The sequence below is a fragment of the Xiphophorus hellerii genome, chromosome 3 (assembly GCF_003331165.1).
Source record: "Xiphophorus hellerii strain 12219 chromosome 3, Xiphophorus_hellerii-4.1, whole genome shotgun sequence".
NCBI lineage: Eukaryota > Metazoa > Chordata > Actinopteri > Cyprinodontiformes > Poeciliidae > Xiphophorus > Xiphophorus hellerii.
This window is the reverse complement of record NC_045674.1, coordinates 14469630-14484575: the sequence shown is the minus strand read 5'-3', so window position 1 is coordinate 14484575 and position 14946 is coordinate 14469630. Positions and strand designations below refer to the sequence as shown.

At 39.2% G+C, this 14946-nt stretch overlaps 1 protein-coding gene across 3 annotated transcripts; it reads right to left on the bottom strand.

The window, feature by feature from the left end:
- Window positions 1–92: 92 nt before the first annotated feature.
- Window positions 93–13806, bottom strand: LOC116714872 (neuronal pentraxin-1). Of its 3 annotated transcripts, none has more exons than XM_032555667.1 (7): window positions 13362–13806; window positions 8645–9437; window positions 4897–5209; window positions 4624–4866; window positions 2172–2425; window positions 1231–1410; window positions 93–1122 (listed from the first exon to the last, which is right to left on the bottom strand). In XM_032555667.1, exons 2-7 carry the CDS (start codon window positions 9293–9295, stop codon window positions 913–915), a joined length of 1851 nt encoding a protein of 616 aa, XP_032411558.1. In that variant the 5' UTR covers window positions 9296–9437; window positions 13362–13806; the 3' UTR covers window positions 93–912. The 3 variants fall into 3 exon arrangements, with proteins under 3 accessions (XP_032411558.1, XP_032411565.1, XP_032411551.1); XM_032555674.1 differs by having other exon boundaries at window positions 4624–4851; window positions 13362–13805; XM_032555660.1 differs by having other exon boundaries at window positions 4624–5209.
- Between the last annotated feature and the right edge of the window lie 1140 nt (window positions 13807–14946).

The following is a 14946-nucleotide window of genomic DNA, read 5'->3' as shown; positions in this document are numbered from 1 at the left end:
CTGCAATGTTGAAATGGATTTATCTGCATTGACGTAAAACCCTGAAATGCGCTTTTAGTGAAAGCACTTTGAACAAAATGCTTAATTTTTTAAACATTTTTATTACTCACATTTCAACAAAAACACAATCACATCGAGTTTAAACATTTTCTAATAGCTTCAATGTATAACATATTGTACAATAATAAATATACAATCAAGGCCAAAATGACAAATTCAGAAGCCACAATCGACAATCTCAACACACACAAGTTAGAAGTTACTCACTGTTCAACCAAACAAAGTGATGAATATTAAGGGTTTGTTCTGTGAACAACTTTGCATTGTGAGGACAAAAAAGTTAAGGAAAAACGACAGAATAAAGATTTTTAAAATGTTTAAAAACACAAAACTGAGGCAGTCAAACCAGAGTGCATCAGACTAAACTCTCTGAAATCTTCTATCTTTACATGTAGATTTAAATAATTTTAAAAAAAGAGAGAAAAACATATTTGAGTTCTACGGTTTCTTTGGTAAATTAGCTGTATGTTTCATGGAATCCTTAAAAAAGAGAATCCAAAGTATGAAGAGATTTATGAAAACATGTCTATGAATTTCATTAACTCTAATCTACAGCCGAACCCTTTAAGGTCCTGCTCACATCAGCACAGTACTGAAATCATTCAAACTTATTCACATTATGACAATATGTCACAGTCAGCACTTGTCTGTTTATAATAAAACACTAATTCATTAAAAAAAGAGAGAACATCAAACACATTCTCTGTAAATACGGTTATCAGGCTACAATTTCATCCTCCTTTTTGCATCATTTGATAAATAGTTTAAAGGAAGGCAAACAATCTGAATACTTGAAGTCCAAAGAGCTTATGATTTCTCGAGGTTCTTCTTCTTGGGCGGGTAAACCTTCCTTCAGTGGCAGGGGTCGAACGGGTACCTAGCAACGCCGCCGTGAAGCTCCACCTCCGACTCGGACCAGTCGATGACATCGCCGCGTAAGTGGCTGCCGCAGGAGGCCAGGCTGTAGATGTCAGCGGCACTCAGGGCGTGCGACCACATGTGGAGGTCTGACATCTCTCCCACATACGACTGAGTGGCATCAAAACGGCCTCCAAGAGTGTCCTGAAGTACGATGGAGGGGTAAAAATGTCACCTTTTGACCTTTAACGCTGCAGTATATATATTACAACTGTCACTCACAAAAGCAAAAAATTGTTTTTCCATCTTTACCTGCTCCTGTCCCAGGATGAAGACCCCTCCAGGTTTGATGGAGTGCCAGGGAGAGAGGTTGGTCCCAGACCCCCGCTTCACACCGTCCTGGTAGGCCTCCCACTGTCCGTCCCTCGTCGTCCACGTCACACAAACATGATGCCACTTCCCGTCACTCAGAGACAAGGGCAGCGTTACGGCCTGTGGATCAGACAGGAACATTTTCTTTTAAAAGTGTGACGGTGATTCCATGTTGACACATGATAGTTAAATTCAAGAGCATCATTTATAGAAACGAGTCATGATAATTGAACTAAATATTTCAGTAACTACTAAGAGTGGCACTAACTCAACATTTTTTACTCAAGTAAGAGTAAAAAAGCATTTGTTAAAAAGGCAACTCAAGTACTGAGCAACAGATCATGAAATTTGTTTTAATATTTTAGAAAAATGTCATCAGACAGAGGAAACATAAAGCTATGCAGATTCTGGCATTTTAAAAACTAAAATAAAATGAACAGCCGTGTCGATGACTGCGGCCTCTACACGTTGCGTGCTCTACCAGCTGAGCCACAGAGCCACACAAACTGTGTTGTAAGGAATGTGTTAGTATTTATCTCAGAACCATAAAAAGTGAATAATGTACCAAGTTGAGTGTCTTTTTTGGATCACTTGTGCTAAGGAAAATTCACTTCCAGTTGATTTGATGGGATGATAATAGAACGTGTGTTCAGGGCAGAAATTATCAATACATCTTGTTGTTGTTTTTTGTCAAACACTCATGCCACCCCCGCCCCCAGCATGTACTGCCCTGGGTGGTGAACCATATTTTCCATCTAAAAAACCACAAGTTTCCTCAGTAAATGACAATCAGCTGGCTGAAAATCAATCAATACTGAGACTGAAATATTGACTTATTTTGCAAAGTGAAACAAATCAGGGTTTGGTTTGCACTTCCTCACCTTGTCATCGATCAGCAGCTCGATGGGGTTGTTCCCCCACTCGATGAGCACCAGCTCATTGGCCTGTCCGGGTGCGGAGTAGGAGAAAGGAGTCCCCAGTCCGGGACCCACGCCTGCCTTCATCCAGAGGCACAAGGTCAGAGCAAAGATCTCCTGCAGCAGAGTCCTCTTCATCCGTCCGTACATGTAGTTGGTCCTCATCGGGAAGCTGATCTGAAAGGCATCCAGGTTCTTGGAATGTTTCCTGTTGGAAGCTGTGGAGAAAAATGTAAGTTGTTTTTAAAGTTCTAGCTGTTCTGCTATGAGGAACATACAAGATTTATTTAGGAGTTTGAAAATTGTCACCTTCCCAAAAATACTGGCCTACGTCATTTTTCGCCAGAAGTGATTTTCTTTTTTTTTTTGGTGCCTAACTCATCTTTCAGCAATAAAAAGGGGGCATTTTTTTATTTTGACAAAATTGTGTTTGGCAAAAATGGCTTAGGCAACTATTTCAGGAAGGTGAAAATGTTCAAATTATATCCAACTAGAGTTGATTTCAAGCTTGATTGTCAGAGTTTATAATCAACATTTGAAACAGCAGTTTAAGATTTTTTTTAGGCATTTAATATTGAGATTGAGGCTGAGACAATTAATTAATTAATCAATTATTAAAACAATCGGGAACTAAGTTAATAATTGGCAGTGTTGTATAGTAACGAAGTAAAAATACTTCACTACTTTACTTAAGTATATTTTGGAGTACTTCATACTTTCCTCGAGTATGAAAATTTTTGATGACTTTCACTTTTACTTCACTACATTTCCGAACTTAATTGCGTACTTTTACTCCGATACATTTTCAATGTGTGGTTTAGTTACTCGTTACAAAAAAGCGAGAGAGAGAAACAAAGTGTTTTGACCCCACCTACTGATTAGCAAGTAGGCTACCGAACAAAGTCCGTAGCCTGCTTGCCTGGGCTTGTTCATCACCTCCAATAGGATACACCTGTTTCGCTTCTCCCATTGTTGGGGAAATCAGAAATCAGAACACCGTACAGCGAGTGGGTGGGAGGGACGAACACAGAAGAGTGCTGCCCGCACTGACGCGGCTCAGGGATTACGTGACACGCAGCGCCGTGCCCTATAATGCACTGTAAGCTATGTAATGTGTTTGAGGCAGTTGACCAAAATCCCGGACAATTTTTAAATTCCCCCCGGACATCTTTTTAGGTCTGAAAAGTAGGACATGTCCGGGAAAAAGAGGACGTCTGGTCACCCTAGTTCAATGGGGGACAGAAGCCATAGCGATAGCAATTTAGACTAAATTTAACGAATATAGGAAAGGCATGCAAGTTCAAAACCACAAACCATTAACATGCGCTACTCTTTAAAACTGGAACAATTTATTAGCAGGTTTCATTTTGCCTGCACTTGGTTGGGTACATTATTTTAAGTTTATTTGACAAGTTTACCAAAATATAAGAAATGTCATTCACACTTGCCTTGTTTTACTTTTTACTTGTACTTTTCATTACATTACTTGAGTACATCCATTTTTACAGTAATTTCCATACTTAAGTACAAGACGTTTCAGATACTTTAAGACTTTTACTCAAGTAACATTTCAGTCAGTGACTTCGACTTTTACCAAAGTCGTATTTTGGAGAGGTACTTGTACTTTTACTTGACTCTGAGATTTCAGTACTTTATACAACACTGATAATTGGTAAGTTGCTAACTGGATATACAGACTCAAAAAGGTAATTTGCTAATCAAACATGTTCAGAGCAGTAACTAAGCCAAATGTGTACAAATATTTTTATATTTTACATATAAAATTTTAAAAAAAACTGATTTTGCTATATGTTTGTTATTTCCAGAACTTCTCAAGTTGCACAATTTACAAAAAAAATCTCCTTTTATTATCTAATAATCGGTTAAATCAAAAACTAATAAACATAAACGTCTCTCCACTGTACTGCAGAAAGGGCTGAGCTTTTCACACGTTAATATTAGAAGTATTTTTTATCTGCACATTCATCCTTTGCTACAAATGATCAAACATTCACAAAAGGAATGCTATGTTGTTGCATGTCAGGCAATAAAATATGTATTTTCTTATTCAAAAAAGGAATTGAATTCATTGTTTTTCCACATCTTTTAATATACTTCTTATATTGATTTAAAAATGCATTAGTTGTACTGACAGATTATTTCACTTGTAAGATATTTTTCCCATAAGTGAAATAATCTACCAGGAGAACTAGCAGTGTGAGGAATTATTGACTTGAAACAGTTTCCTATATCTTGCTGAAAAGTTACTTATAAGTTAGTTTTGTCTTATGTCAAGTGCACTAAGATATTTGCACTAGAAATTAGACAAAAAATAGTAGATAAAATGTCGTGTTTTTGCATCTGACGAGTTTTTATCTAAACTGGGAATCAGCAGTGAGCATCAGGTGAATTTTACCTGTCAGGTGCAGCTGGTTGAGCATCGTTTCCAGTTTATTAGAGTGGAAACCAGTTCTGTACCCAGTGTGTGGGAGGTAACTGTGATCCTCTGTTTCATTGCTCCTGTGATCATCCTCTTCCTCCTCCTCTTCTTCCTCTTCCTGTTCTTCCTCCTCGTCCTCCTCATCCTCGTCCTCCTCACTATCACTATCGTCACCTTCACTATCGTCACCTTCACTATCGTCACCTTCACTATCGTCTCCTTCACTATCGTCTCCTTCACTATCATCACCTTCATCATGATCATCGTGATCTCCATCATGGTGGTCTTTGCTGTGGCTGTCGTCATGATGGTCCTTGTGGTCTCCGGTGTCGTCGTGGACGTCGTGGTGTTCGTTGTCGTGGTCGTGCTTGTGGTTGTCGTCGTGGTGACCGTCGTCGTGGTGGTCTCCGTCATCTCTGTGGCCGGAGTCGTCATCGCGGTGTTGGTCCGCGCTGCTGCCCAGGGCGGCGGTGTGGTGGTGCAGCTGCTCCTCCAGGGTGCTGATCTTCCTCTGCAGCAGCTCCTTCAGAGAGTTGGAGTATGTGCTGGTGCTGTTCCTCTTCTGAGGAAGATAAAAACAGCGAACATTACAACACACACTGGTGCAAATTAGCCTAAAGCACGTGTGTCAAACTCTAGCGGGCCAAATCCGGCCTGCCGTTGCTTTCTATGTGGCCCTCTAAACTACAGATTGACACAATAATAGTGCCATCAAGATAATGTGTGCTTAACTATTACGCCATTGATCAAATCAAAGCAGTTTTTATCTGTATACAGCAAAATTAGATCAATCAGTTCCAGTTTTTCACGAATCCGCTATTGACGAAATCCATGCAAAATCCCTCCACTTTTTTGTGCTAATGCATAATTAGGGGTTTACTGAAAATTTTCCACAAAAGTTTTCCAAAGCATTGGGTTTATATGAATGTTTGCATTCATGCATATTTACATGAATGCAAATATCGCAAACTTTCTTGCAAATATTTCTAAATTAGCTCTGCAAAATAAGTGATTTTGTTAGCAGAAAAATCTGTTTGAAAAGATGTTCAATATTATTACATTTTAAGAAGTGCTTATCGAATGCAGAGACAGCTCTTTATAAATACTTTAACAGTTTGCTAATGTGGTTTACCAATATATTCTGGCACAACCAGCCCTTCCAGAATATTCATGAACTTGACATGGCCCAAAATAAAAATGAGTTCGACACCTCTGGCCTAAAGTAACACATGAACAAGGAGAAAGAAGGTCTGAAATTTCTGATTGCTACTTTGAGTCCCTTTTGCCCATCCTGGTATGAAATCGGCAAGAGCCACCGGCGACACTGGCTGTGACTGACTGGTTTAATGTGGGCAGGTGTGAAACAAATGCTGTGATTTAATTGTATGTGTGTGTCTTTCTGGATGTGTGTTGATCATAGAGCACAAAGATACCAAAGGAAACTTGCAGTCCTCATGCATTTTCCAGGCTAACTGCAAAAAAAAAAACAATGGGTAATGCTCCATAGATGAGCTATTTTGTTGCGTGCTTGATATGTGAAATCAGATGATCTGATTCCTGTTCTTTTATCTTAATAAAAGATAAAAGGTGGCCGTCGTCGCTCACCAACCAAGGCTGTTGGTGAGCCTTGTTGACATAGTGTCAACATAAACTAATCATCTTGTCTTCTGAGATGCATTTGCTCTGTCCTGCTTGTATTCTTTATCTTCCTGCTCCTCCTCTCAGGTAATCCAGGCTTTGTCCTGGTGCTTGCCCTGATTACTGTCTGTCAAGGGAGATCACTATAATTGCAGCTGATCTTCCACACACCCACTCCCACAGATGTTGACATTTGTCTGTGAAGGCAAGCGCCATAAATGCAGATTTAATACATCCACCATTTGAACAAACCGGCCATGTCTCCTTGTGGAGAAGCAACTTTGAGCCGTTTGTTGATGTCAGGCGGCCACCGATGGACATCAGAGGGACTCTCCTGCCAGCGAGTGAATGGCTTTATGAGATTAAGTAATTCATTGTTCTTTTGTCTTAAGTGCTCAGAGGATGCAGCGATCTGGGACTTCAACAAACAGCCTCGTGACAGCAGAGTTAATGCATCCCAATCCACATGGGCACATCACATCCTCCCTCCACCCACGTTCTTTTCTCGTCACTCCTCTACAGTTTCTTGCATAAGAGTTTATACCAATTTCTTCCACATTTTGTCCAACGTGACCTGTTGTTCTTCCTTAAACAGGTTAGCATTGGTCTGTCTCTGGGCTATGCAAAACAAGTTCATTGCATATTTTGTATTGAACTTGTTGAGATTTCAGTCTAATCAATTGTATCTATTTTGATGTCCTTTCAGAATGAGTTTGTTTAAATCCAAATAAGCTGCTGCTGTAAACTCAGAACTTACACTCATGCAAAAAAAAAAAAACAAAAAGGCTGCAAACAGATGCGAAAGAATAAACCATACATCTTTGAAAAGCAGAAGTGGAGTCTCCTGCACAATCAACAAGAAAACAGCAAGTGGTTTCTGGATGGTAAGTCGGCAACAAAAAACATTTCTTTTCTAGCAGCCATTGTACAGCTGTAAAACCGGCTGACCAAACATACTGGAGCTCCGCTTGGGTTGCTAGGGTAATGGTCTGGGCTTGACTGGGGTTGCTAGGTAAGGTACAGTGCTCATCAAATGTGACTTAATAATCAGGGCGTTTTTGAAACGGCTTGTTTCCTTGACAACAAGAAAACGTTAATTTATTTCCAAAAACGACTGAGTGGTTTTTTGAAGCATTTGGGCTGTTTTTAGAAACAGCTGACACCCAAATGGAAACATTAACTTTGCATAATATGCCCACTTTAAGTAATAAAAACCTTTAAGAAAGGATATAACGTGGACTTCCACAAATCTGGTTTTTATGCAGGAGAAGCAAAATAAATAAGTACTCCTATATTTAGTTTCCCACAATCCAAGATGCTCTGGTCTGGTCAGACAAGTTCGAAACTGAGCTTTTTGTCCTACTTCCAACAAAAAGCTACTTCTACACATCGAAAACATCACCCAAACTCATAAATGGTGGTGGCGGCAGCAGGGAAGCTGGTCAGCAGTGATGGGAAAATGGATGAAGCTAAATACAGAGGCTGGGGTGGAGGTTTAACTTCCACCAGGTCAACAACTCTAAACAGACCACAAGAAATCTGAGATATGAAAGAATCTGTGGCAACACTGGATCTTATTCACACAGAGCTAAGTCTTTTAAAAAACAAATATCTCTGCCACATTCTTTAAAAAATATCATCATACTCATGGGATCAGTTTTAGAAAAATTTTAATCTACATGAACTCACAGAATTCCACCCCTGAGCGTTGTTTCAAGCATGACGAACCCATAGGGGGCAGTGTAGAGCAAAGCTAAAACCTGTCAGCCAATCAGATGGCTTCAGAACAACCAACCCTAACTCTAACCCAGCTTCCTGTTGGGAATTAAACATGGCACCAGGAGCTTTGTATGGACAGATATATAGGTTGAACTACTTTTAAATGGCATGTTAGAATTGTCTAAATTTAATATAACATAAGATGATGTCAATTGAGAGTTGTATCAAAACAAGTATGTGGATATGTTGGCGCATTGTTTGTCGCAGATTGTTCACTTTGGTCAGAGCTTTTATAAAAACTCATTTCTTGTGGTGTTATACTGACTTTTCATGAGGATGAAAGGTATAGAAATGTATTTGTTTTCCTAGATATCCGACTACATGTGGATTAGGCCTTAAACTGATGTTTAACTGATGTTAACAGACTCTCTCCTTCCAGTATGTCTGGCAAAATGTGAATTTTCCATAATACATAACCTGTAATACCAATATGTCTTGCATCCCAGCTTTTCAAATTTGAACTTGTAAAGCAAGGAATTTTATGATTATCCTTCCACTGAACTTCCCCTACATTTCTCGTTTCTTGTGTCTTTCTGCCGTTTTATCCAAAGTTAACTTTTCCCTTCCTCCAGCTGCTCACCTGCAGGCTGCTCAGTCTCTCTTTCAGCGCATGCAGCATCCTCTCCAGCTGCTCCGTTGTCGATGTGCTGTCCCCCGCCGTCCCGTGTTTGTCCTTCCCGTGGTTGTGGCCGCCGTACCCTCCGTCGGATCGTTGGACAGAGGAGTGGTGGTGCTGTGAGTCTGGGATGAGTCTGCCATTGCCATAGTGACTGTTGTCGGTGTATGATGTGTGGTGAACGGACAATCCCTTGTGATGCGAGTATGACACAGAGCCATGGTGCTCATCGTGAAGCGACGGGCCTCGCCCAGCGCCCTCACACATGGTCAGCTTGGCTGTCAGCTCTCTGATGGTCTCCCTCTGGTCCAGGATGATCTCCTTCTGCTGCACAAGGCTCTCCCTCAGGTGGAGGATGGTGGCTTTAGCCTCGTCGCCGGCCCCCCACCAACCGCTGGGAGGGACGTTCTGATGGTTTGATCCTCCAGGCCCCGTCGACCCGGCGCCCGTACCTGCTGTGGGGAAGCAGGAAGGGTCTGCGTCTGCAGGGATTGGGGAGCAGACAAAGCGCGGGTGGGCTCCGTAGTTGAAGTCTGGGCCTGATGTGGCAGATGTGGGGTGAAGTAGAGAAAGAACCAGGGGAAGAAGGAACATGGCGCTCCTCATAATCTCCATCTAAAAAACCATAAAACGTGGCTTTACTTCACAATATGAGATGTTGGTTCAAGAATAGATGTTCCGATGGAAAGATAATAGATAAAAAAAAGTTGAGAAGAATCTTCTGGAAGACTTTTAATCATGAAGCAGTAGGACAGACCTATAAAACAAAATATTAGACATGAACCTTCAGAGTCACATAAAGGCTATTACAAAGTCAGCCTCCTATCGACTGAAGAACATTTCCAGGGTGAAAGGACTCGCTGTAGCTCAGAGAATAGACTCTGAAATACTGTTGTTCACTGAATGGCTTTGCACCACAATAAATAAAGGGTAGGCAAGAATAAGCTTGGCTTCAGCCTATTCCTTTTTTGGTAATATATGGGTTTGTTTATTGTTGTTTTTTTCTCTCTCTTTCATTGTTTTCTGTGATTAATGTGGACAATTTACTAAAATAAAGCGATTGATAATGATGATGATATTGATGATATTGATGATATTTGTTGTTGTATAAACCTTCCAGACCACCCAGGCTTTCTGGTTCTGGTTCTGGTCTGCATCCCCAGAACCAAACATGGAGCATTCATCTTCTACAAATTTGGAACAAACTTCCAGAAAATTGCAAAACAGCTGAAACACTGAGTTCCTTTAGATGTAAAAACCCACCTGTGTAGAGTTGCTTCTGCCTCATAGTCACTGGAAAATTAACCACATATTTCATTATTTTAATCGGTAAAATGTGACGATCTTTACAACTGTTGACTATACGATGTGCTTATGATGTTTTTTATGTTTTCATGAACTGCATTGTCGGTTAAATGTGCTACACAGATAAACTTGGCTGATTAACATTAGGAAAGCATTGTTATTTACATATTGGCATAGCTACAGTGAAAGTCTTTAAGCCTGTGGAAACTCACACAAAAATAAATTAAGTCTTATTATTTCATTACAGGACTCTCTTTGTCTTTGCTCACACAGGTGAAAAGGCATTGGAAAAAAATCTTTTTTTAGCTGCTGGCTGTTCCGCTGTCAGACTTTAAACTAAACCTTCTTCAGGATGTGACGTCTTTGGACTCGGCCAACGTCTGACGAATAACCTTGGCTGTTCCAAGAAGAACTAGGAAGTCCTTCCAGAGGAGGATTAGATCATGTTAAAGGTCAGACATCCCGTCTCGAACATTTGGCTGGAACATTTTAACTCTTTAGAAACCTTAAAGGATGCCAAAGGAATCTACTAAACTTCTACATTTAGTAGATTAATGTAACTTCAAGAAGCAGATTTAATTTCTAACATAATCAATAGCTTGTCATTGATTTGTTTTAAAGTCAAAGTTTTTTTTACCCATCGAGCTTTTCACATTTTCTCTTATCAAAACCACAAACTTTAACTTAACCATTGGTGGACTTTATGTAATACATCACAAAGTAGTGCAGAGCTGTTGATATAACTAAAGATGACGCATGATTTTGAAAGGTTTCTCAGAAATAAATAAAAGTCTGTAAGCCATGGCAATGTTGGGGGAATCTTTAAAAGATTTGTTCCTCCACAGTCTAAATGTTTTGCCCAATTTTCTTCCAAAATTAACTCATAGAGAAAGTGAATGGAGCTGCAAAGGAGCTGCAAACTTCCTTTGCAGCTCAATAGTTACAGTTACAATATTCTCAGAGCCGGCCCAAGGCATATGTGAGTTAAACTGCTGCTTAGATCCTCCACACCACCAGAGGGACCCCAAGAGCACCAGGCTATTAATCATAAATAATATATTATTTATGACTAGATAATATATTGAATAATACAAACTAAATACTATGAAATGTGGAATAACAATTTCTGTATATTTTTTTATACTTGGTATGAAAAATACAAATAGTAAGTTAATCTCTTCTTGTTGTTGGCTGCTGCCACTATTGGGAAATGCAAGATATTCTTGTTAACTTTTTTTACTGTAAATTTTGTGTTTATCGTCTGATGTTACTTTCAGATAATTAAAATAATACACCACACGTAAATGCCACTTTGCATCTGAAAATCCACCAAATATATATATATATTTTTAGTTTGCTGCTCCTGTAAGGTTAAATTCAATAGCCAAGTGCAAATGATGATTGTAGGTATGTTACACACATGATGAAGCATGTTAATATGGGGGAGGGCAAATAAGAATCTGCCCGGGGCTCTAAAAAGGCTTGGGTCGGCCCGGTCTACACTCCCAAGAATAAACAACATAAAAATGTTTATGAAAAGTGAAAATAAATCTACATAAAAGGTGTGTTGGGGATAATCATAGCAACGCCAGCATTTCAACATCTTTTGTTTAGGCTAAACATGGACGGACCTACAAGCTAAAACATTCATTTTCAAAGTGTTTTCTGAACTATTTTAAAGCGTTACGTACCTACAGTTTTCACTTTTAGATGATTGGATGGACTCCGGAACTGAGATGAACTCTATCTACACAATAGACGATTGGTTGCATTGAATTGTATTTAGGCGTATCAGAGTTACGGGGGTACACCAATGCAAATGACACTGAAATTGTAGAAATTGTGAAACTATAAAAACGATCAGATAAAATCCCAGTGAAATTCACTGAAGTTGCAACGTTACAAAATGCAAACAGGCTCAAAGGGTTTCGATGCCTGGCGTGTTTCCACAAAAGGCAGCTGACCTCCCTGCATGGCGTCTTTTATTATACAGTATCGGCATTTTGAAATGGCACAGCTGAGAAGAGGCCGCTAAACCTCTCTGACCACCCGTTGCTCTCAGTGGATTTGTGCTCAAACTTCATGCATGACTGACTTGGCTTTATCAATCATAAAACAAAGCAGAAACAAACTGAGGGCCAGATCAATCTTCAGCTTGTTGCAGAAGTAGTTTGAAGCTTCGAATGGATCTTTTTGGTTCTTCTCCTGCTTCCCCTTGAGATTAGCCGAGCTTTAGAGGGAGACAGATGGTCGGGGAACAAAATCGTGTCACACCCAATCTCCATCATTCAGACCTAAGTTTATTATCACCCACAGGTTCCCCCAATTAACCTAATTACAGACAGTTGCTGTGCTATCTTAGTCAGAGATAAGAGGGCTTGTAGACTCCTTGTTGTGTTTGCGTGTACAGGTCGGTGTTAATCCGACGCAGGCTGAGGGGTCGTGCATCATCCCAGCAACATATGGTCAGGGTGGATGGTAAAGTGGAGCAATTAGTCTCAGGTTAGAAACTGACAAGTTCCCGGAGATATGTAATTAAAGGCCAGCTCTTTATAGTTGCTCCTTTAATCAAGACTGCTTATTTGAAAAACTTGAGATGGAGTTAAAAACCTTTTTTTTTTTTTTTGCAGTTTCAAGGTTTAATCTTCTCACTTGTTGAGTTTTTAAATTGTTAGAGACACTTTTAGGACTAATTCAGTTTAAAATATCCATTCTGTATTGTGTGGATATTAATATTACAGCATTCAAACATGTAAAATTGGATCTGGATTTTGATAAATAATAACACAATAACACTAAGGTCTTCTCTTCAGGTTAGATTTGATTCCAGGTTTCTCAGAAATTGTTTGCTTAAACTTCAAGGTTTATTTCAACACATTCCTACTAAAATATGTTGCTTATTACAGTTTTTGACCCTCTTCATTCAACAATACTAAATTCATGAAACTTTTAACAAATTTTTAAAGTCAAATCCTCAAAATTAATCAAAAACTCAATCAACTAAATGAACCGAAAACAGTTTTTGTGTAGCATTTTGCTCAGTTCTGACTCGTAGTGATTGGATCCTCTCTAGTCTTTTTTTTCTATAGAGCTTTCCACATGGTAAAATATCTGCTTTTGTAAAGAAACACATCAAATGACATCAAGAACAACAAAAGTATATTCAACAAATTTTGATTTTTGAATAGATCTTTAAGCATAAATATTGTCCAGATTGATTAAATATGTAAACTAGCTTATTTTGTTACATCTTTAATAAGTGTTAATGTATTAATAAAATGTAAATAAGCTAAGAATGACCTTCTGGAATCATCCGCCTTAGTTTTTCTAGCTGTAGAGAAGTAAATGTTTTGTTATTAAAGCTCAGAGCACTTACCTGAGAGTTAGTGTGTCCACACTCGTTAGATAGTTCTTCTCCTCTCCCCCTGATCAGATTGAGAGAGATTTACTCCAGAGGAGGGTTCAGCTCATTCTGCCTCTCCTTCACTGTCTCTCCCTTCTTTTTTCCTCTCCTCCTCTTCCTCCTTTGTTATTGTTTCCGTTAAAAAGCCACTCCTTGTTACCTGTTACCTCACCACCGCCCCCGCTGGCTGTTACTTTCTGTTAGACAAGGGATAAGGGCCTAATCAAATCCACAGCTCTGACGAGCGTGTTTTTTATTTTTTTTATTTGATTTGCGGTTTCCAAATCCCTTTAAGCAGGATCCAAATGTTGGCTCTCAGCTCCTGCTGCTCTCGTCACTCAGCCAGCTCACCTACATCCCAGCATGGGAGGAATTGGCCTGATTAATTCCTCTCTGACTGACAGATGGCTGCTGCAGGGTCAAGGGAAATCACACATAAACATGTTGACTGATAGACAGACTTAAATACAGCGAGGATGACTCGGCAGCATGCGTGTGGTTCATTAATACGGACTTATTTGTGAACCACATCCGTACTCAATCAAAACATCCATTTTGAATGTTTTTTTTCTTGTTGATTTTTTTGTTTTTTTGTCACAAACAGAAGTAAAAAATACAATGGATTTTGTAATCTGTCTGCAAAACATTATTAGTGGGTCAAAAACAATTAGATTTATATGATGAGTAAGAAATTTATGTCTGAGCAACATTTACAAGGGACTAAATTGTGCGTTTTGAAAATGTGTAAAACATTTTAATCACATACTGAACAATTGTACCTGCAAAAAAACATAAACCGAGAAATAAAACTTTGATTTTTTCTGTAAAAGATTAACACTCTTCTTCTTTTGCTAAATGCATTGAAACTTTTAGTGGGAGTAAACTATAAAACTACAAAGGTTACTGACTATTTTAGCGTTTTCTGATTTATAAAGCACTTAAATGTGCTGTAGAAATAAAAATAGTGTACTCCAGTCCAAAGGAATATACAACTGAGTTAATTTGTAAAATGTGCACGTCTATTTGAGCATTAATTTGAGGTTGACTCATCTTTTCTTTACTGTTTATTAGGTCAGTGCTTGTCGAGTTCTCCCGCCTGTCAATCTCCTTAGCGTGTGTAAATTAGGCTCAGAGGAAGTCAGCGCTCACCAACAACTCGCATGCACTGACACCAGACACCAAAGACACGTCGCCATGTGACCAGCTACCTCTGGAAACCCCAAATCTGCTCCGCCTGCTCGACCAGAGGTCAAGCTGATGTCTGGCGATCAGAGCAGAAATAGAAAAAGGTCTTAGTGGCAAACTGTTTTCCTCTCCAAGCTACCAACTTAAATACAATTATTTAGTTTTAAACATATTTGCAGATATCAACTTAAGTCGATATTAAGGCAATAGATTCATAATGCAGAACAGAAATGCTTCATATGTCATAGAAACGCATGGCGTAACTTCCAGGATTAAAATAAAAATCCAACAAAAGCCCCGCTGTAATTCACTGCAATGATAGTTTATGCTGAGCATTGACACATTGTTAGATGCAATTAATCTTCAGATCCTC